Source organism: Chenopodium album, chromosome 1 (assembly GCF_948465745.1).
Source record: "Chenopodium album chromosome 1, dcCheAlbu1.1, whole genome shotgun sequence".
Lineage (NCBI taxonomy): Eukaryota > Viridiplantae > Streptophyta > Magnoliopsida > Caryophyllales > Amaranthaceae > Chenopodium > Chenopodium album.
Window position 1 is genome coordinate 28,431,289 of NC_137834.1, and position 25,036 is coordinate 28,456,324.

General features: G+C 37.0%; 1 protein-coding gene across 1 annotated transcript in view; it reads right to left on the minus strand.

Moving 5' to 3' along the window:
* Positions 1-216: 216 nt before the first annotated feature.
* LOC145643053 (transportin MOS14-like) overlaps positions 217-25,036 on the minus strand; it is a 44,926-nt gene continuing 20,106 nt past the window's right edge. Inside the window, exons 16-24 of the mRNA XM_081694214.1 lie at positions 24,561-24,710; positions 23,734-23,816; positions 17,820-18,007; positions 17,609-17,701; positions 15,175-15,362; positions 14,945-15,056; positions 14,198-14,355; positions 11,815-11,931; positions 217-994 (exon numbers count right to left, since the gene is read on the minus strand). Coding sequence (XP_081550340.1) covers positions 764-994; positions 11,815-11,931; positions 14,198-14,355; positions 14,945-15,056; positions 15,175-15,362; positions 17,609-17,701; positions 17,820-18,007; positions 23,734-23,816; positions 24,561-24,710 — 1,320 coding nt within the window. The 3' untranslated portion in view covers positions 217-763. The remainder of the gene's footprint in view (positions 995-11,814; positions 11,932-14,197; positions 14,356-14,944; positions 15,057-15,174; positions 15,363-17,608; positions 17,702-17,819; positions 18,008-23,733; positions 23,817-24,560; positions 24,711-25,036) is intronic.

Consider the following 25,036-nt stretch of genomic DNA (forward strand, 5'->3'; position numbering starts at 1 on the left):
TTTTTTTTTTTTTTTTTTTTTTGGTGAGAACAAATTACTAGTATTAAATAATAGAGTCCCCTTGTTTCAAAAAAAAAAGAAAAAAAAAAAGTCCTTTGGGGAAAAAAAAATGGAAAAGTTAGTGGGATAGAATGATGGATAGTTTTTTTCCTTTTAAAAAAAATGCATAGAAGATGAGTGTGATTTTGGAGGGTTGTGTGAAATGTTTACTCTAGATTTATTATATAGATTTGAGGCCTTGCCCCTCCAATTTTTTTTTAAAACAAAAATAAATAAACATACCGTTTATACTTTACATCACAATTCTTCATTTGAATGCTCTCTCAGAACATCCAAAAAAATGCCCTCATTACATTGGTAAGTGCTTCATTTGTGGACAGTACTTGAGTACTTCCACTACTTTATACAATCTCACAACTCACCTCTCAAAGCTCCAACGATAAGGGCTCGGGGTGGTTTAATGTATGCATCCTTACCTAAGACCCAAAATTACATGAGGTTAACGGAGGGAAATTGATGTTAAATTATGTAGGATCAAAATTTGGCTGCTGAACCCCCAAAGAATACAAAAATCGGGGAAATAATGCTGTACAATGATTGGAATTTTGAAGGAAGAAATATGCATGGATCACTGCTTCATTTAGCATTGAAGATACGACAGCTTTCTGAAGCACTAATATCACCACTATAAGGAAGGGTCAGTCTTGGTGCAATAATCCAGGCTTCACAGACCCAAGTTTAGTTGGCAACATCACCAGCCATCTCAAGTAAAATTTGGAAGATTACGATGACTATCTGCAAATTCACGTACCAAACGTTTCAGTACCCTTCCACCTTTACCTTGCATATGGCCATGCCCATAATCTGTCTTTATTCCATTGCATGTTTTACTTTCTAGATAATCAGAGGCTGCAGCTGCTAGGGCCTTCAGCCAATTTGGGACTAAAGTATCCGCTTCACCTTGCTTCAAGTACTCAGCAGGCATCCCATGTACCTGGTGATTAAAAGCGGTTACAAAGACATTCACATCCAATATGTATGAAGAAATATTCCAATAAAAAAAATGTGTTCTAGTTCTTCTAGATGAGCAGCAATATCAATCTGCATGCTTTCTAAAATATGTCAGAATTTTTCTTACTGGAACATTATATCTCTACTTTATGATTCAACTTGAAAATCTAGGTAATCAATTGACCCACTTTATTTGAAATATTTTCATGTAAAAGAAATGGTACAAATGAATTATTTAGCCCCCAATTTTACTGGTGATCTAAATAAAATTAAGTATTTGTTTTCAGCTGTCTGTAAATGCCATGTCACTTAATCTCCATGTGGTACGTTAGAGATTAAACCATTCTTATACTCTTGACTAGTTTCAAGATACAAGAAGTTCTTATATAAGTTCTATATGGAAAATCAATACGATAATCCAAACTTTTCCTGGACACAAACCATTCCCACCTTTTAAAAAATAATGAATAATCCAATAGTCAGTCCGTACCTTCTCAAATTGATCCTTAACCTTTAGGTGAAAAGCACAGCAGGTAAAACGTGTAGTGTCCTCTCTTCATATTGACCAACCAGCTTTTCGAAAAAAAATTTTAAAGCATACATAATATATTATCCTATCTCCTCCTACTCAGCTCCCTATCTTTCCCCATCCTTCCCGCATCTCCTCACTGAATACAAATGCCCCAAAGTAATGATGACATAAATGATTTCTTTTTATAATAACAAGTTGATACAAATCCAAAGTTTGCTTCAATTGTAAAGTATTAGAGTAGAGATTTGTAAGGAGTCCTCCAAAATTCGATGAGTTGTTCAATTTTGTAATTATGAGGTCTAGCTGTCTATTTCCTCCATTGAAGTTGTTTTAGTTGTATGAAGCAACATTTGTGTGACATGGTTATATTGTGAATATTTATGAATGTAGGTACATGATGGTAGGATAGCGAAGGAAGTACAGGGACCTTAAAAGTATGGAGATGTTGTCATGTGCATTTTGGATGATGACAATTAGTCATTTGGACCCCAGAAATTCAGAAGGAAATTGAAATCAAACTTTGGGGAGTATTAGAGTCGTATAGGCAAAAAATGAGAGAGAAGAAGATTGAGATGGTTCAGTGGGTGGTAACAACTTAGCAGATATCAGGTGACAGTGCTAGAATTTGACCGGCAGTAAGCTTGTTTATTGGTGGTTGAGGGTAGGCTTGTGGTAGAGGATAGGGATCAAAAGAGGGGGAGGGATGATGAGAATGAAAGAACGAGAGGGTGTTCGTGGTTTGTGGACTTTAGGTTGCATTGACGGGGTGTTGGTGAGGTGGTGCCCGACTGAGGCATACATTAGTGGCATTGTGAGTGTATGGTTAACTTAAGATAGGGATGGGCAGTATTTTAGGCGTTTGGCAATAGCTTTTGATCAGCTTTTAGATGCTTTTAGTAGTTTGACATCAGTGGCTTGATCGTGCCAATTCACTACAATTAAAATTTGAGGGTTTTGGCAATGTAGTGGTGAGGGTACTTTTATCAAAAGCCAAAATTATTAGCTTTTGAAAATTAAAGGTAGCTGTCAGTATTTTTTTTTTCTACATCTTAGGAAGAACAATATTTATATGTGAAGATAACTCAGTAGTTGACAGCTGCTTTACCAAAAAACCGTACTTAATTATCTATCTTCAATTCTTCATATCTAATAGCATGTTGACAATTAATAATTACTCACACAACTAACAACTAATACCACAACTAACATCCACCTCTTCAACTAGATTCTTCCGAACAAGGCCTTGTTATGGTGGTCGTGGAAGGAGGTGGAATGGCTTAATGAGGTGGAAGAGTACAAAGACGAAAATAAATTACCTATTAATTACATTTAAGGTTACCAATCTATAATATTATTAGAACTCATGTGTCCGCGTTCCTTCAATATATTACATTAACAATTATAATATTATTTCACTTATAGGTATTGTTTGGGGGAAAAATTGCCCGCAATAATCCGACCTTTTGCTCGTCCGCTGAAAATAATCCCACCTTTGGATTATTTTTTAATAATCCCACCTTTACCCCTAATCTGCTTCCAATGGTCCCAGGTGACCAGTTACCTGTTAAAAAGGTAATTTTTTTTTTTTGGGTTTAAAATACACGTGTCAATAAACAATTTGTCCAAAATTTTTAATAAAAAAAGAAAAAAAACCCTCCACCCCAACCACACCAGCCCCAGCACCCCTAAGCCACACCACTTCAGCCACCACCATCCCTACCTGACCGTAACCCACCACCATCCCCACCTGAACGCAACCCACCAAACCGAAAAGCCACTCCCAACCGACGCCGACCGGAACCCTAGCCTAACCAACCCCAAAACTCCTTCGAAACCCACCAACCCCATGCCATTCGAAACCCCATAAACCAACCCACCAACTCCTTCAAAACCCACCGTGTTGGGGAGGGGGGTAGGGGCGACGCGGCTGGAATTCGGGAAAGGGGAAGCTCGACGCGGCCGGAATAGGGTGAAAGAGGGTGCAGGGGATGTCGGAAAATACATGGGGTGGTTGCGAGGCCGGAATAGGATGAAAGAGGGGGCAAGGGAAGTCGGAAAAGCCGGGATTGGTGGCTGGGAAGGTCAGCGCGCCGGGAACGGTGGCTGGGAAGGTCCGCGCGCCGGGAACGATGGCTGGGAAGGTCGCGGCACCAGGGAACAGTGGCTGGGAGGGAAGGTGGGAGGGAAGGTGGTTTGGCTGGTGGGTGGTTTTAATATTAATTAACTTTTTTTTTTTACTTTTTTCTTTTATTTTTTTTATATTTTATTATTTGGACTAATCGGGTGTCGACACGTGTCAAGTAACTTGCTAAAGCAAGTTAAGTGACCGGTTGGGACCAATAAAAATGATCGGGGGGTAAAGGTGGGATTATTAAAAAATAATCCTAAGGTGGGATTATTTTCAGCGGACAGGCAAAAGGTCGGATTATTGCGGGCAATTTTTCCATTGTTTGGGGGTAAAAATACCCCCTATATATGTGGACCAATGCCACCTCGACATGTGTTCGCAAGCTCAGCGCTCAATGAGCCAATTAGAGCATGACACGTGTCACTCAATGATAGAAGGGTGAAAATGGGCTCTAAGCCCACAACCCTAGAAACCGTAAAACTGTGGGAAGCCAATCTACTTAGGTTAAATAACCTAAGAGGCACATATCCCAATGCTCCACATTTACTCTCCCTTCTCTCTCTAAAATACATTATTTCGGTCACTGACTTGATCATCGGAGGCGGACCTCCGGCCCCCCCGGGGTCCGTTGTTTTGCAGGTGATCGGGCCGTTCGAGTGTTGCATTGCAGATCTGTCTCCCGAGGGACGTACACACCCTCCATTCGGGTACGTACAAAAAACCCCAAAACATTTGGCGCCGTCTGTGGGGAGACACATCTGTAATGGCACAACGGTAGTGGATCACCGACTCAAGAGGGGAGCCTCCTTTGGGAGGCAGCAGGCATCATGAGGCCGGATGTCAAGTACATCAGGCGTCGTGAGGTTGAATGTTGAGAGTCAGGCAGCCAAAAAGGCCTGTCAGACTAAGTCATGCATATTTGAAGGTTAAAGGGCAATGCCGTTTAATCTAAATTTTATTAGGGGAGAGACGGCTAAATTGGCCAACTCCACTATTTTAAACCAACTCATTCAATGAGTCGGCCACATGCTATTTATGATTGATAGTTTGATACTATCAACATCATGGCCGCATGCTATTCATGATTGATAGTTTGATACTATCAACATCATATATATTAACAAATATATATGTATATGAATGTTACTAATTGTATCATACATAATATAATACAATAAATTTTTAAGAGTAAACTCTTGTAATTAGTGGAAGTACATGCGGCAAGTGACATTCACTTCCATACTTCCAAGTTTTTGACAGCTAGCCTAGTCATTAATTTTATTCACTAAAGTTCACTAGCTCATTAACTAGTGGAGTGAGAGATTCATCATTTTTTCATTTTTAAAATTGAGCGGCTTGCTTTTTACTATGGTGGCCGACACTGTGCAAGTAACAAGTAACGGTTGGTTTTGCTTGCAATAGGACAACCAGCACTATATACCAAGCTACTCCGCTATTTCATTAATAAGCTTCTCCCTATTAACATAGGCGGCTTTTCTCCATTTGAGGTAATTTGTGAGCTCCATGATTAGCAATAACTCAGGCGGCATTTAAGTGGATGCCTGATTGATACAACCGGCCTTGCAACTAATATAGCAGCCGCACGAACCCCATAATGCATAGTCATCATGTAATGCAGGCGGCATAAGGTTAGCTTTGCTCCAATGGTGTCAGCCGGTGATCACTATCAATGGTGGCAGCAGGGGCATCTCTGCTCACCAATTATTTGGGCAGCTTTGCTCGTCAAATAAGCCGGTTGCAGGGCTGTTTTCTTTATCAAAAGCCGGCTCAAGTTAATTTTATTAAACTTGATAGTTTACATTTCAGTTATCATGTGTGGGAAAAATAGCCCAAGCGGCATATTAGAGTCAATTATAATGGTAATTGATGATGAAAAAACATTATGAGAAGTATAGCTTGAATTCTACACTTTGGTGAAATTGAATTATAAGCTTTGGTGGAGTGTAGTGTGGACCAACTACTCCACTACGCAAGGCTCTTGATCAACTCCATTAATTTCAGCTCCCATACCCGTCTGACATTGGAATTTTCATCAAGAAGGAGCTCAATCGGCATTCGAGAGTAGTTGCATTTCTTCATGCGACACTTCAAGGCCAAACTATTTTCTTGTGGTAACATACACAAGCGGCCAAGCTATTTTCTTGTGTTAACATACACAAGCGGCCAAGTCTTTTTCTTGCGTTAGCATACACAAACGGGGAGTATGCCAACTCTTATTATAACAGCCGGTCAGAGCTAGCAACGGTGGCAGCCGGTCAGATCAGAGCTATGAACGGCGCCTCAATTAAGCGGCTGCCATGGCTCAACTTCTCATCAATTTATCCCGGCTGTATGGGCAGCTTTGCTCACCAATTAAGTCCGCCTGCAGGGCTGCCTTGTGCCTCAATTGTACCCGGCTGTGTGATGCTTTGTTAATTCTCAAAGACCAGCCGTAGGGGCTGCTTGGTTCTTCATTTAGACTGGCTGTGTCATTGGCTCTTTGAGCTCGATGACAGGGGCTGCTTTGTTCATCAACACACCCGGCTGTGTTGATTCATCATTATCATTTTGGTGAAAAAAAAAAAAAAAAAGGGTGAAAAAAACGCCTAACTGATGTTCTACCAGTTTGTATGTATATACAACTTTGGTGGAAAAAAGGGAGAGCTACTCCATTGTTTATTCTTGCCTTAACAAGTCAGACTCGGCAATTATAGCCAACCAGCGTTGGTGGTTATCAAGGATGGCAGCCGGTCACCGTTATTAATGGTGCCAGCCGGTTACCATCATCAAGCATTTCCGCCGGTCAGCATTATCAATGGTGTCAGCCCGCCTGCGTTCGATTTTAATCTTGAACAAGCATCAAGAAGCGTTTGGTGTGTGCTTGGCCTCAAACGGCTGTGAGTATCAATAGGGTCAGTCGGTTACAATCATCAAGTTATTATTATTCCGGCTGCAGCATTGGCTCATTGAGCTCGAACTTACTCCAAGCCGTCGGGGTCGTAATCAATCAATTTATTATATTTGCACTCCATACCGCCTGGGTTGTAGACAACTAAATCCGGCTGTAGGAGTTGCTTTGTTCAACCTCAAAAACGGTTGTGATGTGAGCTTGCAATGGTAGATAAATTGCGATCATTATTATGATTACAAAAAAAAAAAAAAATATGAGCTTAGTCAAAGGGCAACTAAGCCAAATAAAGCTACAAACTGCTGCTTTGTTTCTTCATTAAAACCGGCTGCATGGCTGCTATGTTCATCATTGCTCAAGCCTATTGGGTTGTCAACAAAATTATCAATAAAATGCTTTGCATAATTGATAATACCAAGCGGTTGCTTTTGACAGCTAGCTTGTTCATTAATTCGCAAGGCTTAATCTACTACTATTTCATTAACTAGTGGAACAAGCTTGTCTATTTTTTATTCATCTTCCTTTTGCAACAGAGGAGCTGCTATGGATGATGGAAAAGCCGTATGTACAAGCTAGCATTATTTTTTCATCTCCCATCTACAAGCGGCATTCTCAATAATTTACGAGATCCGTCTGTATATGTGTCGAAGCCGCATGTATAAATAATTATCAAATCGGCAGACGGCACTTGATCATTGCTCATCAATGAAGCCCGGATGAGGGGCTGCTGCCTGCCTTGATTAAGTCCGGTTGTGGGGCTTTTTCTTGCCTCGATAAAGTCGGCTGCCATGGCTGTTTTGTTCAAGCTTAAAGGCGGCTGCCATGGCTGTTTTGTTCTTCAATCAAGGGCGGCTGAATGTGCTGTAGGGGCTGCTTTGTTCATCATTATTATGCAAAATAACCGCCTGTGTAATCAGTGATTAAAATCATTCTTCAAGCTCAGTTGCTTGACATCCCAAAGCCGGCCAACCTTGGAGAACTTGTGTTCAACCATGTATAAGCTAGCATAGGCGGCAAATTAAGTTCAAGGCAAGCGGCATGAAATGACAAATGCCGCATGGTACTACAATAAGGAGCTTGCGATATCTCCGGCTCCGATTCTTAAGCTTTCAAAGCAATTCAAAGCCGCACCAAGCGTTTGAATATGATACGATTTTATTCCCTCCAATAATATTATACATTAAGATAGTAATGATAGTCTTCATTATTATTGTTATTATTGATTCATTGATAGAATTTCAATATAATTTGACGGATCGTCCAAACTCCAATAATAAACTAAGTTTGAAACTTAGTAGCTAAATTAACGTCCAAGTGACGTGAGGCCAATGGCCGGATAATAAACTAAGTTTGAAACTTAGTAGCTAAATTATCGTCCAAGTGACGTGAGGCCAATGGCCAGATAATAAACTAAGTTTGAAACTTAGTAGCTAAATTAACGTCCAAGTGGCGTGAGGCCAATGGCCGGATAATAAACTAAGTTTGAAACTTAGTAACAAATTCAACGTCCAAGTGACATGCGGCCAATGGCCAGATAACTAAACTAGGCACAAAACCGCTTAGTGGCTATACAGTCGGTCTCAACCTAGACCAGAGGCCAATGGCCGGATGGTTGCTTTTTTCATAAAATCGTATGTCCCAACATGGACAATGGCGTCCGACGACACCCCTCCGGGTGCAATCGTCGCAGAGAGCGGTCTACTTGCTTGCTCTACGTACCTATGCAGACGACAAAGATTGAACGACCAAATTGGTTAACTCATAGCCGTCTGACCAGAACAGTCTAAAGAACGACTAAGTTTTCGGAACACCGGATGTCCAAAAGACATCAGCCGGTGATCGACCAAAGTTCTAACCTAGATTACCTTCCGAAATTATACAAGTCCTACCAATGGGGTAGAAAGACATTGAAAGTATAATTGGATTACAAACACCCCAGGCGGCCATTTGCCTCCTGGCGGCCATTTGCCTCCAGGCGGCCATTTGCCTCCTGCCTTGTGAAGAGTCAGGCGGTCATTTGCCTCCTGCCCCCAGGTGGCCATTTGCCTCCTGTGAATGCCTTGTGAAGAGTCAGGCGGCCATTTGCCTCTTGCCCTGTGAAGAGTCAGGCGGCCATTTGCCTCCTGCCCTATGAAGAGTCAAGCGGCCATTTGCCTCCTGTGAAGAGTCAGGCGGCCATTTGCCTCCTGCCCAGGCGGTCATTTGCCAGGCGGCCATTGCCTCCTTCCCTATGAAGAGTCAAGCGGTCATTTGCCTCCTGCCCCCAGGCGGCCATTTGCCTCCTTCCCTGTGAAGAGTCAGGCGGCCATTTGCCTCCTGCCCTATGAAGAGTCAGGCGGCCATTTGCCTCCTGCCCCCAGGCGGCATTTGCCTCCTTCCCTTTGAAGAGTCAGGCGGTCATTTGCCTCCTGCCCCCATGCGGCCATTTGCCTCCTGCCCCCAGGCAGCCATTCGCCTCCTGCCTTATGGGATGTCAAACGTCTCAAAAATATTCTAAGTCTCCCAAAGGTCATATGACCACCATAGTGGGGCTAAAAGAAATAAAAGTCGTCATCTGTCTAGTTCAGGCGGCAATCATTATTATGATTGATTAACTTAGAAAATATCATACCATTTAAGGTATCAGATTTTCCAAGTTAATCAAATCCCTCTTTTATTGAACTAGACATATGCCGCCCATAGAGCTTTCGAACAAGCGGAAAATAAAGCCTTGATTTCGAAAGGAGTAATTCCTCTTGAAAGAGAAATTACCCCTTCCGAGGGGCTAATGTTTGGGGGTAAAAATACCCCCTATATATGTGGACCAATGCCACCTCGACACGTGTCCGCAAGCTCAGCGCTCAATGAGCCAATTAGAGCATGACACGTGTCATTCAATGATAGAAGGGTGAAAATGGGCTCTAAGCCCACAACCCTAGAAACCGTAAAACGGTGGGAAGCCAATCTATTTAGGTTAAATAACCTAAGAGGCACATATCCCAATGCTCTATAAATACTGATCATTACATCAGTTTAAGGGGATCCAATTCTCTCTCCAAGGGCAATGCCCCCCACATTTACTCTCCCTTCTCTCTACTTTCTCTCTCTAAAATACACTATTTCGGTCACTGACTTGATCATCGGAGGCGGACCTCCGGCCCCCCCGGGGTCCGTTGTTTTGCAGGTGATCGGGCCGTTCGAGTGTTGCATTGCAGATCTGTCTCCCGAGGGACGTACACACCCTCCATTCGGGTACATACAAAAAACCCCAAAACAGGTATTTTAAACACTAACCTTTAAAATTTAATTTTGATCAAATTTACAAATTCATAGTGATCCGAGGCATCGCCCGAGCCAATAACTAGTTTGTCAATTAGTTACCATTAATTAAAAGGTGAAATTGTTTAGAAGAAATTGGACAATAATATAACTCATTGTTTTTAGTAACTCATACAAAAAAAAGTTATCAAGATATTGTTTATCCATCTCATGTCTTGTGCTTTATTATGTTAAATTCTATTCGTAATTCCACATTCCTCCAAAACTTATTTCTACATGCTCCACCACGGTCTGCAACCCCACATTCCTCCAAAACTTATCTTTATCTCTGCCACATAAATCACCACCACAAAGCGACAGTTATCACCAAGGAGTTATGTCTTCGATAAGTGCAATTACTATATCAAAGATCACTATTATGGAGATAATAAGTTCGTTTTTTGGGTCGTCATTATCTGTTGTTATACTATGATCAATGATCTTTGGGCTAGTCAAATAGTCCAAAGCCCACTAGAATGGATTCTATGAGGTCACACACAAAGGTATTGGGTTAAGCAAGTTAGAGGCCCATTTATAGGGCCTCATGAGCAAGTAACTAATCATGAATTGGATTAGGCTAGCATAGTTAGATTAGAGTTAGGTTTTGGGCTTTGTCATGGACTCTTATTTAGAGATGAGATCTATAAATAAGATCCATAGCTAGGGTTGTATGATACAAACATTAACAGTTAATTGTGAATAAAGCAACCAGAAATCCCAAAACCCTCTCACGCTCTCTCTAACCCATGACTCTCTCTCTCCTTCCCCTTGGATTCACGGCCGGTCACTCCTAGTGTCGCGTGTGGTTGTTCGTGGTGGTTCGTGGTTGGTTCGTTACTCGTTCTTCTCCTTAGAAGGTTAATTGAAGGGTTCAATTGCAAATAACTAGCATTAGTAGAGGTCTTAATCCGTGTCCGTGGACCAAGTAGAGGAATCACGTTTGAGGTTCTTTGTCTCCCTTGTTCTTGTTCGATCACACGTGGAATCACGCTACAAAGGTATTAATTCTACTTCTTTATGTGTTATGCATGATCTTAGGATTGGTGCTATATAAATATGATTCATGTTTTCCGCAATCGTACCTATAAACTCCTACACTACCTCCACTACAGCCTCCACTTTTCACAGCATTAGAAGTAGCAAAGGGTGGTTGTGGTTGTTCATGATGGTGGTTGTTCTTGTGGGTATGACAATCTCACTCTATCTTTTCTCCTCTCTTCCTGAATCGGTTGAGGTGCAGTTACGAGATTATTTTTTTTCAGGGGAGAAATGCAAAAGATTTATATTGCAATGATGGTGATAAGGAGTCAAGGGGGTTTAGATGTTATATTTGGTGGCTAGTAATGGGGCTTAAAGGCCAATTTTAGTGTTAGGGGTTGGGCTATGGTGACAGGTAAGTAGTGCTCATGATGGCAGTGGTGGATGGGGTCGGGTTATGGTGGCTAAGGTGGTGGCATGGGAGGAACTTGGCTAGGCTGGAGAGGAAGAGAGAGGTAGGGAAATATAAAAAGAGATGCAATAAAAAAAATTAATTGGTTCAATAGGTTATTGGTCAGTCACCCGGGATTATTTTGGGAAGGTGTCCCTTATAGTTTAAATAATAGTATAAAAACCTATAATTGGGATTAATACAGGAAGAGTGGTTATAATTTGGATTATTGTTTTTCATTCTAAATAATCCTCTCATAGGTTAAGGCTAAAACATTCTCAGTGGAAAAAAATAGGTAAGACTGCTACTAAAACTCCTCATTCATTTAACATAAAAGCCTCATTAGTCATAAGAAATTTAGAAGCATCTGGGTAATGGTACGAGAAGTCAGTTTAATGTTAATGTTAATTTAATTTGGAGAACAAAAAGGGAAAAGGAAAAAAAAAAAAAAAGAGTTCTCTGTATGCAGCCCAAGCAAGATAATGTGAGAGCATAACGGGAAAAGTTACCGCTGAATGAAGCCATCCATGCAGGGTTTCCCAACAAAGGACTGATGACAAAGATGTTCTCTCGCTTAAACAACAAACTGCAGCTAATTGTTGTAAAATTGTTGCAGATTTGTGAACCTATACCAAAAATGAAACGGATTACTAACCTTTGATTATGATGCAATAAGTTGTAAATCATGCAATATATGAAAAGAAATTTACATGTTAATCTTGACTTTTTCATCTTAAACCCTTTATTTTTCTTTATTTCCTTTTAGGGAGTCATTATGGCATGGGAGAGGAATTATCTGAGATATGATACTCTTAGTTACCAGACAATTTAACATGATCTACAAAATCAGCCTAATTCCCTTGGATGAATATGCTAGTCTATTATCAGGAGAACAAAACTCATCCTTCCCCAAAAATCCTACTTACTTCTATAGTATTTTCTATTACTTTAAGAGATGCATAAACAACCAAAATATACCCAGTTTCGAAATTATGAACCTAGCACCTAAATTTTTTTAATAAAAACAACTTTTATATTCCTAAACAACCACACCCCAGCAATTCTTACCTTAATACTAGGGGTGTCAAAAACTTACCCGACCCGAAAGGTTTACTTGAAACCGAACTGTTTTCGAACTGGTTGGACCCGGATATATTTTATCCGAATTCGATTTGGAGTCGACTCGACGTTATCTCAAAACCGACTCCACCTGGTAATTTATGATCCAAACCCAATTTGAAATCGACTCATATTAAAACCGAAACCAATAAGACCCGATAATATAAGATCTGAATTCGATCTAGCCCGAAATGAAATCTACCTCGAACCATTTAGACCCGAAAAAATACCACTTTTTACCCGACCTTTAATTATCCGATTTAAAACTTCCTATGACCCAATTAAAACCGACACGAAATTACTCATAATTCAATTAAACCCAGCTTGTTTTAAAACATATATAACTTTTTGTTCTATCTTGAAATCAAATTCTTTACCACTATACATTTGTGGTAGAGAATGGTTGATGGCTCAACCTTAGAATCATATATCCTTACATTTGAGTTACGTTGTTTGATGAAGTCTTTCTTAAGTCAACATTCAAGTTGTGAATTGTAGAATTTGTAGAGAGAACAAAGAAGGGAGTCATAGAAAAAAATGATAATTGATTAATTGATACGGAGTACTATAATAAAATGGTAAAAGAATAAATAAACAAATGAATAGTAACAATTGAGATACCACAAAAGTAACGCAAAGCAATAAGAATATGTTTGACTCGAGTCAACATTATAGGAATAGTACATTGATCGATATATTAGTGAATTAATCCATGATTTTAGCACTCTTAAGTCAAAAAAATCCTATATTATTATAATATACCATAAAATATACTTCCAAAAATGTGTAAAATTTGAAATTTATAATATAAATATATATGTATGATATATTAATGTAATTTGGTGTGTTATATTCACCTGATTTTGACGAATATGTATTTATTTCAGCTTAATTGAACTTCTAAATTTATATAAAACAATTCTAAATTTATTTGAATTTATATAAACGTATCTAAATTTATCTAAACTCATACTTTGAATCAATTTGAAACTATCTGAATTTATTGAAGTTAGCTGAAATTATTTGAATTTATAAGAAAATATCATAATTATATGAAATAATCAGAACATATATTAATTCATCTTAATGTATATGAAATTATTCGAACTTATCTGAATTTATTTAAACTAATGTGAATTTATCTGAACTAATATGAATTTGTATAAAATTATCTAAAATTATATGATATAATCGATATGAACTTAGGGCCTGTTCACTTCAGATTAATTTCAGCTCAGTTCAGTTCAGCTCTAATCAGTTCAGCTCCTAATTTCCCAAATTCAAATTATTCGACCCAAAACCGAAACTAAAGTATTATAACTGAGAATGAGCTAATAATCGAAGCAACCACATTCAAATTTTAATCGGAACTGAAGTGATTTGAACCAAGATCTAATCGAATTCGAAATAACCCGATCCAAAGTCAAATAAATTCACTTTGACCCAAATAAACCCAATAAAATCCGGATCCGAGTTCATCTTAACTCGATATGACTCGACTTGAATTTGACTCGACCTAATTCGATTTGTATCTGACCATACTTGAACTCAACTTTAACCCGAATCTGATGAAGCTCAACCCGATTTGATTTGGTTTGTAAGATTAAAATGACCCATCATTACCCGACCCAAACGTCCAGACCCATCGTGGGTCAACCCAAACTCCATCTGGGTACCCAATTTAACACCTCTGCTTAATACTACATCAAAGGTCAACTCACAAAATACCCAAGGTGGCATGATTTACCAATCTTATATCAATTAGTCTCTTACCCTTGACATTGCAGAGGTCCCAAGCAAAGCGTACAACACATTTGAGACAATTCCTTCACCACTATTGGATATAACTTGAATGGCCACACCACTGAAAGCTTCTTCAGACATATTTGTCATAGATTCTAACAATGAGGTCAAAGCAGCCTCCAATAAGCCTGTCGTACCATTGGAAAGGGTAAATAATAGAACAAATTAGAAAAAAATATATAAAAGCAAATGCAATGAAAATGAAATAAAGATTAGCTCAGTAAGGGTGCCAAAGATAAAATATACACTACAACGAATAGTTACTTTAGGGAGATAATTCCTAATTCAATAAATTCTTGCACAACAGATTCAAAAGATTCAACAACAAGTAGGCATCACAAAGTACATGCAGGTCAGTCTAGGGCCATTATAGCATAAACTGGAAGTATAAGTATATAACATAATTGTAGAGCGGTAAAAATTGACCTCACCAGGAACGATCCAACTAAACCCGAAGTGCCCCAAACTAGAATTCATTCCGCATGGACAAAGTGATTTAACATGGCTAAAATCCAATTACCAGACCCAATCAGAATGCGCTACACAACTATGTAAATATGTAATAGCCTAAACTCCATAAAATTTTTAATTTGAATTACACAGCCTCTACAGAACAGAGGTGATAAAAAAAAGTTACAATAACACAAACTTTTTATATGCAGTAACACAATAGTAGTAACAGAATCTTGGGCAAAGTTAAAGCAAAATTTAACTCACATGACATGTACGACATAGCAGCAAGAGCAGCACCACGATGCATGGCTGTGCAACATATTGCTGCTTTTTGTATGGATGCTTCTAGTAAGGAGCCAGATGCTGCCAATACCTTCTGCAGAATATATAAAATTTAATAACATTAACATTATTGTTTAGATTATTTTTGTTAGAAAAAACAAATAATAAGAAATGACATTTAAGAGAGAGAGAGAGAGAGAAGAAGACTGTACCTTAGGAGATACACGAACAAAACTAGATGTGAAACTAACAAAGGCCTCTACCAGATCGGGCTCCTGATCACATATGTAAGACGAATTAAGTGCAGTGACTGATGCTGCATTGGTGAATCTCTCAAATGTGCAGATGAATAGAGATCCATATTCCTCCCTATGACCAAATTCTTCAACAATGATGGAAGCTGGAAGATATGATACAGAACTTCAAGATAAAGGAATCAAGGGGCAACTCAGAACATATTTTAACTTGAAATCGAAGCACAGAATTTTAACAGCTTTCATCATCGGCAAAAGGTCACTTTCAGATGAAGCAAGCTTCAATTGTGTCTAAAAAAAAGGGGAGGAAACACCAGCTGCTTCCTAAAGCAAAGTAGACGATAAACAGCACTTGTATCTCTATGTACAGCAGAAGCACATTACTACATGTCCATGTTCACTTTAATGGCCAGTGTGGCTACAAAGCACGAAAATGTTGAGTATGACTTCCTACAGGTTCACGATGAACCGGATAAAGAATTCCATTGGGTGAAGTAGTAGGATTTGTGTTGCCTCAAGCATGTAGAAGGGCTTGGCATTATGACCATCTAAAGTAGAATAAAGTTTTTAGGAGGAAACAGGTTTGGAGGGTTGTAATTTAAAGTGAAGCATTGAGAATGAACATCATGAAGCTCAAATGCAGTGCATATACTGATATACCTCTTTAGTGAGCGAGATCTCTTCTTCTCATAATGTAAGCATAAGAAAATCCAATTGAGGAGGGGCCTTTGTTTTGGCCTGACATTTGGCATGGGGATCAATCTCTAAAAGCTCGATTATCAGATTTTACCAACCTTAAGGAGGCTACTAATTCATAAGTTTTAGAGCAGAATAGTAATCAGAAGCTTTGCAATGTTTCTTTTGGAGACTAACTAATGATGGAGATGTGTCTTCCTGTTGAAAAGGGTCAATTTACAGGGGGATGCAAGATGGTACGGCGAAAAAAAGGAATGACTCCATATTCTACTATGAACTTTTAAGTTGTCCCTAATAAAAAATATCCCATCCTTCTTTGCTATTGATATTTGGAATTATGAGTCAGTTAATCATGTTTTAATCTTCTGCACTTGAGTTCTTTCTCTTTGGCTCATATATTTAGCTTTGTTTGGGATGAGTTGAGTCCAGCCCTGTTTTGTGAAGGATGTGTTGTAGCTTGGAAAAGAAGGATGACGAAAGACTGGCTCGGTTTCAGAACATGGTACATTAGCAGTTTAACGGTGCATGTGGAGATAAAGAAACCAGTAGCCTTGCCAAGGCTTCAAGTTCAGTTAATAGGGCTTTTGTACAGCTGCAGTCATATACTGGAATCTTAGTGACTTTTCACATGTCTGGATATTATGGATAAATAGCTTTGTGATTGCCGGAAGGCATGCAGATTTAATCCTTATCACTCCTTTTGTATATGATGACACCCCTTGGTTAAACATTAAGCATCAGAAACAGAAGTAGCAACTGACAAAAACTGAAGTTCGCCATTATCCATAACACACTGCTGAAATTATTTATCATAGTCCATCATGATTACAGTCATCACATACGGAAATGAGGTAGCCCATGAATGTTTCATAAAAACTATGGAGGGCGTTTATAAATATAACCCAGTAACCCCAAGCTTGCAATAAGTTTATACTAAACAAGGGGACCACGATTACTTTTTGATGGCAATGTGGGTTATGCTTTGTTGTTTTTAATAGCAACAGTCTTGTATAGAGTACTATATTCTAAAATAGTTTTAAGAATCACACTATTCATTACTGCTTGCCGAGCAATTAATGCTGAGCTCTTTTGTTATTCAAATTCATCATCAACCACTAGTATCCATGATACTTGAAACTCAAACAATTACATGGACATTCATACTTCACAGGTTCACCATAGGGAAAAAAAAATGCATTTCATGAAGTGCGTACTCAACTCCATTTTACATTAACATTTCCCATGTTTGACACTTGCAAACAAGTCTGTGTAACACAATGATGCTCAAACAGGAACAGATAAACTCCATTACCAATTTCCCATGTCTTAGGTTGACGAAAGATAAAGGACAGATTACAATTGTGTACCCACTTATGGTTTGTAAATAAGAGTAGATATTATTTGGGTGACTTAAAAGTTGAAAGTACAAACAGCCTACATTACACATCAAAATTCAATTTTTCAAACTGGATTATGACACATAGTTTTAAATAAACTTTAATCAAACTATCAAATCAAGCCACTAAAAGCATTAGTCAAAACAAAATGGAAGTTTGACGTACTCACATAACTCTCTTTTACTATAATACAATGATCCAATTAGATGCACCAATTGTTACACTGTTGTAGACTGCACACAGATACTTCCCAATTCTAAACAAGCCATACACAAACAAACATATTTAATATTGAATACCTGTTCTGATATAACATTCATGATTCTGGAAAGAGATGAAGTTTGTAGATAAGCAGTCTAAAACTGTGGGCAACAGCGCCGTGAAATGTTCGCCTGGCAAAAGAAAGAAAGAGCGACTTTAGACAACAGGTGTGTCTCACTTTTAAAAAAGCTTCCCTTTTCCCCACTATGTTGGGGGGAAACATGGGAAGTTCCTTAAAAAGACAGTTACCTGATGAATGAATAGCTTGGGAAAGTGCTCGGCAAGCAGCTGCTGACAAGCTGCCATTTTCCATGTATTCTGATTTAAATAGTTTCTCAATCATTGGCCAAAATATGCTTAACATTACAAGAAGTGGATCATCTGCAGTAGAGCCAGCAGAAAGTGGTGCAGCCAGATGACTAAGCAGTGTTCCTATCCTGTTTGAATAGCACATATTAGAGGAATGCAGCATTGCAGAAAGTAAAGTTATCAAAATCGGGATTCTACTTTGAATCGGTGAGTGGGGTAGAATCGAATCGGCAAAATCGAATTGTAGAATCGTACAATTCTACCAAAATACAAAATTGGGCTTCAAAATGTAACAAATGACTACATACATAATTTTATATCAATGAGAATGATAATAATATATATTGTTAATAACATAATATTGACATACAAACATAAAATAGTTTTTCAAGTAATTTCGCATGCGCATAACTCAAACAATACACTATAAACTATAAAGTCGGATTATTGGTACACATTCTTAACCATGAGAGTACACAACAGTTGTTGTTAAATTATGAAAAAATAACGTTGTTGACTCGTAAAGTTGTTTTCCCTAGACCCATGCATAATACAAAAATAATCCAAAATGATAAACTAAGTGTCAAGTTAGTTCATTTAACGAGATAGCTAAAGAATGACAACTATAACAAACTCATGTTATAAAAGTGTTTTTTATATGCCCAAAGTTGAGTGCATGAGACTCATGAATACATTCTTATGCCCACAAAATTTAAATGGTTGGATAGAATCTTAAAAGTTATTTAAATTGATGTTTCATAAGCTTTATTATGATTTAGATTGAATAATATGTAAGTCATATACTAAAGTTAGGTTCAACTATGACACCCTTACACTCTATAACATAAATTATATAAATGATATAGGTACGAAACCAATTCTATTAGAAACTAGACTTCAAGAGCTTTCCAACGACATATTATAAGCCTAATTCCGACTTCGAAATCAAAATTTATGGGTTTCGAAAAATCAGGTTTTATGCAGGAGTAGAATCGGCATAGAATTGTAGAATTGGTACCAGGAGTAGAATCGGTATAGAATTGTAGAATCAGTACCGATTCCACCGATTCTAACCGATTCTACCGATTCTATGAGCGATTTTACGACATTACGATTCCACTAGCGATTTACATCGGTTAGGTGGATTCTAACCGATTTAATTCTACGATCTGAATCGCGATTTTAATAACATTGGCAGAAAGTAACAAGGTAAATTTGCACAGGCCTTTTTAAAACAAACCGGGATTAAAAAGGCTGGAGAGATAACATTAATGATAAGATGATAGAAAACTCTACGATTAAGCCAAGTGAGAATGTTCATGTCATGTCACAAGGAAGGTACGTGACATATAGGTACCACATAGAATCATTCAAAGTTTCCATTGCAAGTTATTAACCACTTCATCTCTGAATATGTGTAGTAACTTTAAGGTTTCCTTATTCTTCACTCTACCACACAAAAGTTTTCACTCCATAGTCTGTATCTAGCCATTAACTTTAAATTTAAAAGGAAATTTTGCAAAAAAACCAACTTTTTACAAGATTTTTTTTGCAAGAAACCACCTTATAATTTTTTTTTGCAATGACATACCTTAATCAATATTACTTTTGCAATGACACACCTTAATCAAATATTTTTTTGCAATGACACCTTTTGGCTGGAAAAGAGGGTTTGACCCTGTTTTCCAGCGTTGACTTGACCGCGTGCAAGGCACATGACCTCTTAAACCACTCTTCAACTACCCCAACCACCAAAACACCACCGAAACCATTCTCTCTGATGGCGTTCTGGTGGGTGGCAAAGTGGTTTTAAGAGGTCACGTGCCTCACACGTGGTTGGGTCAACGCCGGGAAACAGGTTCAAACCCTCTTTTCCAGTCAAAGGTATGGCATTGCCAAAAATAAAATAAAAAAAAATTGATTAAGGTGTGTTATTGCAAAAAATATATATCTATAAGGTGGTTTCTTGCAAAAAATCACTTATAAAAGGTGGTTTTTTTTTTTTTTTTTTTTTTTTTGCAAAATTTCCAATTTCAAATAATCAATGTTTAATGAAGAAAGTTATAAATCAAGCTTTTGCTATCATATGTGGAAAAGCTTTTTATAAGAATACTCCATTTTTTTCGAACATGAGAAATGATACAAAGTTGGGGGACTAGAATCCATAAGGCAAGAGAAAAAGGATTTGAATCATGTTGTATATCAAAAAAGGACACGTAAAAGAGAGCCCCACATGAGAATAAGCTCAAAGGAAAGCCAAATAAACCACTCGCTCCCATAAAGTAACTGCAGAAGATTCCAAATACAAAATTAACCACCAACAATATACCTCCACTCCCCTTTCATGAGAGTTACAAGAAAATAGACTCTAGGATTAAAGTTAGTCCCACAAATGAAAATTCCAAGAAAAGTTACCACCATCACAACAATAATTTTCATTTTAACTTCAATAATTCAAAACTGAAGATGAAACTTGGACCAAAACCTCATTAATCGATCTTGCCACTCTTCCTTCTCACCCACGAGAATAGAAAAAAAAGGACAATGATGTGCAATCAACAAACAATAAAGAGAGGAGCAAAAGCATACTAAATGGTTGCAGTGCTGCACCCCTGCCTAAAAATTATCCTAAAACACAATGCACTCTCTATGCACAAACATATAGAAGAATTTTATTAATCAATCAACTATGTATTACATGAAATATTTTAAAACTAAGCATAAACCATTTATACTAAAAGACAAAAGGCATGTTTGTTACTCCCTTGATTTTTTTTTTCTTTTCATTTTAAAAATCATGTTTATTATTGCCCATCTTTGACCATTAGTATCTTTATTGCCTAAAAGTACAAATTATAAAAAGTTGAAAATTTGATATTATACATTGAGACAAATCCAATGCATATCACAAAATAACATTTATTTTGATACATTAATAGGAGAATATGGTCAAAGTAAGACATGTCAATAATGCAGAAGCTAAAGAACGGTAAATAAAAATAAGGAGTAGGGAGCACATATCAATCCGTATAACAATAGATAGGATACACATTAAAGTTCATCTATTTATACCAAAACTACTCAACACAATAATGAGATCTATATCTGACTAATCATGTAACCAGTAATTAATATCTTAGATATTTAACAACAATAAGAACACCTATGGTCATTCCGTATTCTACCGACAGGCCATGTTTGCTAGTAGTATCTATTTAGAGTATAGACCATGTCAAAATTCTAATATATGAGAATTAGCAGTGTTTAGTACTGTATTGTTTGACGTATCTTCTAGCAGTATAGAAAGTGTTTGACAAACAATCTAAACTTTAATGTTCATAGTCTGGGGTAGCACTTCCAAAATCCTTCCAAAATTCTACCCAAATTATAAATCAATTTTCTTTTTCCAAGAACACGCTGCAGGCTTCTGCAAAATTCTCTCTCTTTCACGGTTCTTGGCATAAAACGGAAAAATTCTGTCTTTCAGAAAATAAATTAGGTAAAGTTACAAATGGGATTGATCTGTGGTTCCTCCGTGTCTCACACATTCTCTAATTTGCTGCTTTGAAGATTCAATATGAATAGAAGGTTTTAGCCCATGTGAGTTTGCTCCTTTTAATCATTTATAATGTTAGATTCCCATACTATTCTTTTATTCATCTTTTCTTGGTTCTTGTGGAAATAGAAATTGTCAATAATATTAACAAACAGCTAAATAATATGCGAGTCACATTTGTCTCTTTTTTGAATTCCAAACACTATTTCTACACACAAAAAAAATAAATTTTTTTTAAAAAAAAATTAAAAAAAAAAAAAAAAAAAACCTAATACCTCCAATGGCTACTTGGACAGCTAGCCATTAACAGCTACTAGTTGACAGAAAACCAATACCCCAATAGTTAATAACTACTAAAAAAACTAAAAGCTGACAGCTACATCTACCTTTCCTGAACAAACACAAACATCTATCCTCATATGATTTACCCATGAAGTCACATAAATCCTAATGAATCCATCTTTAAAGGAACTTGTTAAATGCTTCTAATCTTATCTATCCTACTCATCAGGTAACACAAAATACTTAATAAAAAACCTACTTATAATTAATTAGGATTTTAATTACAAATGGATCATGGCACTATAACTGACAAAATAATTTTGCCTTGCTGGTGCCCAGACACGAGGAAAGGTGTGTGCATCATGCACATGAGGCACACTTTTATATAGTTGCATGTTATGTTATCTTCTAGGAAAAATTAGCCGCAACAACACCAACTATGATAAAGGTGTGTGTAGCAGCACAACCTTTTAAGGATGCGGTCTACAGCACAAACTATGTAATTGGATGCACATATTAGCATAAATGACACTAATAACTAAGGCTCCATGGAAAAAAGTGGAATCTTTATTATGTTATATAATTGTTTAAATATTATTTAAACTTATTTGATTTTCCATCATGCGTGATTAAATTAGCCTTACCTTCTATTTATTTTTTCATTTAAGCATTTCTTAACCTCCACCATTATATCAAGCGGATTCTTTCAAAAAAAAATTGTGCTATTATCTTCCTTTGTTCGCTTCTCCAATTACTTTTTCAAATATCAATCTCACATGATTGACTTAGTTTCCTTTTCCTTTCCACTTAGTTAAATACTAAATTAATAATAAAAAAAAAAAATTTTAAAATCATTTGAATACCTTTATTCTACAAGATTTCAGGATACATAGGTAACTTTCTAATACCAAATCCCACAAAATGATTTTAAATACTTAATTCAAAATTAATTTTAGAATTGGATTTTTAGGATATGTCAAATTGATTTTTTTGTTTTTGATGTACAACACTTAAATTGTGGAGGTTAAGAGAGAATAATTTAAAGTGAAAAAATTAATTATAATGGAAGAGGAAACTAAGTCAATCATCACATGAGATGTAAAAAAAAGTAATTGAAGAAACAAATGACAGAAAATAATGGCGAAAACTTTTTGAAATAATTCAATTTAATGGTTACTTAATTACATGAGATGGAAAATGGAAAATTAAGTAAAATGGAATTAATCAAAAATATTTTTAAACAAAAAAGTATTAAAAATATTTAAGATTTCACTTTCGAAAGAAAGCTAAATTTTGCCAATGTCATTTATGTTGTTATGTGCACCCAAGTGCATAGTTTGTGATGTTGAGTGCACCATCGAAAGGTTGTGCTGCTATACGCACCTTTGTCATAGTTGGTGTTGTTGCGGCCAATTTTTCCTATCTTCTGAGGACAATTGAAACATATAGGACGGGGGACAAAGATGTTTATTAAGTTGAATATGTGCCTCCTATATGCCTCGGTGAGCAACATTGTCCTTAACGTGTGGAGGGTTGCTTAAGGCAATAAGGCTTGCTCTAAGCACTAAGGCACACTTTCAATCTATAATTTGGAGTATTGGACAAGGTAGCATACATTGAGATCTTCAGGACTTATGTTGTAAGGATTTATATTAGAATTTCACTTGTGTGATTCTTGTCATTGAAGAACTGGGTCAAAAGCAATATTGTGAGCTTATTTTCTTAGGGATAATCCATTCAAATAGGAAAAGTCCAATAAACAGGAACCACTCATATCTCACCCCCCCCCCCCCCCAAAAAAAATAAAAAAAAAGAGGTGGATTTCAAAATCATCTCAACAAAAAGGAGGGAAAAAGGGAAATATATATGATAGATGGAAAGAGCAAGTTTCAGCTCATACTATTCAATAATAATACAAAACCTCAATGGCCCAAAAACCTAATAACTAGTTGTGTTCCGAACTTTAAAATATTTCCATTCAACATGGCACTTTAATCCTAAATGGCAAGGACAAACCTATGCAATCCCCTGGAGGCAGAATTCAAGATTTGTGTATAAGCAGCTGGGTTCTGCCTCAATCCATGCTTCTCATCATTAACCTGAAAATTTTTCCCCACTCAGTTTTTGCATACATATAAATGATAGTAATTAAGAATGAAAACATAATATGCTGTCACGTAGGCATTGTGGGCCCCACTAACAGATTCCATCCATGAATCAGTTAAGTGGTGGTAAAAGCCAATTTTTTTAAAATTTTGTTGTTGTTAAAATAAAACTTTTATTTTTTATATTGTTAACATCCAATTTCGTGTTTTTTTGTGGTGTTAAAAATCAAATTTTCCTTAAAATAATGCATTGACAACCATTAAAGAAGAAGTGCTGCATTAAATTATTTCTCTTTCCCCATGGTCCCCACTCTTACCTTCATTATTATTTCTCTCATCTCACATCCTTATAAATTATTGTTTTAATTAAAAGGTTCAAAGGGAATACATATATGCTTATTAGCTCAATTTTTTTAATCCACGTTATAAACTGCAAGAGTAATAGTCTAAGAACCCTATGATTAAAATATTTAATGTTACTACTTATTTTATAGGCCAATAATAAAAAGTAATCATTTGTAGTATGGAGTTGTTTTTCTGCAAAACAGTGTCTTTAGGAAAATACATTAAGGTTGTTCCATTTTTAGGTTTTTTATCATAAGGTTATTGAATGAAACTTTAAGACTTATATAGACATTGAATAAAGAGGTAGTATATCATACAGAGAAAATGCAAGACTCAACTCATTATAAACTACTTTGCAACTCATTACAGATAGATGAGGAATATAAAGCTTACAAGTTTCCCGATGACATCATAGCAAGAAGAAAGTAATCTAGTCAACACGTTGTTCTTCAGCTCATTACTAGGAAGGAAGCCAACAACAAGAGCAATAGCACCAACAACTTCTTCCTCATCTTCGAGTGGTAAATGCTGCTTTTCCAGACCCTGATGCAATCGCATTATGGAAAATTGTGAACAAAAACTATACGGTGGATTAGGCAACTCAAAATGATACAGTGCACCTCAAAAAAAGAATGTAACATAATTATATAGGCAAGGTTTCCAGTAATATGTCCATAACTTTGCACCCAGCAAGAATGCAAGATGAATTATGTCATTTTCTAGCAACAGATTCTGCTCAAGAAAACTACCAAACTAATTTTCGCTATATTACCCCCTGGTTCCTACTACGTCAGGATATTTCTATGAATTTGACTCTAATCATTGATTCATATCCTACTATTAAATGGATCTGAATTGTTGCAATTCAA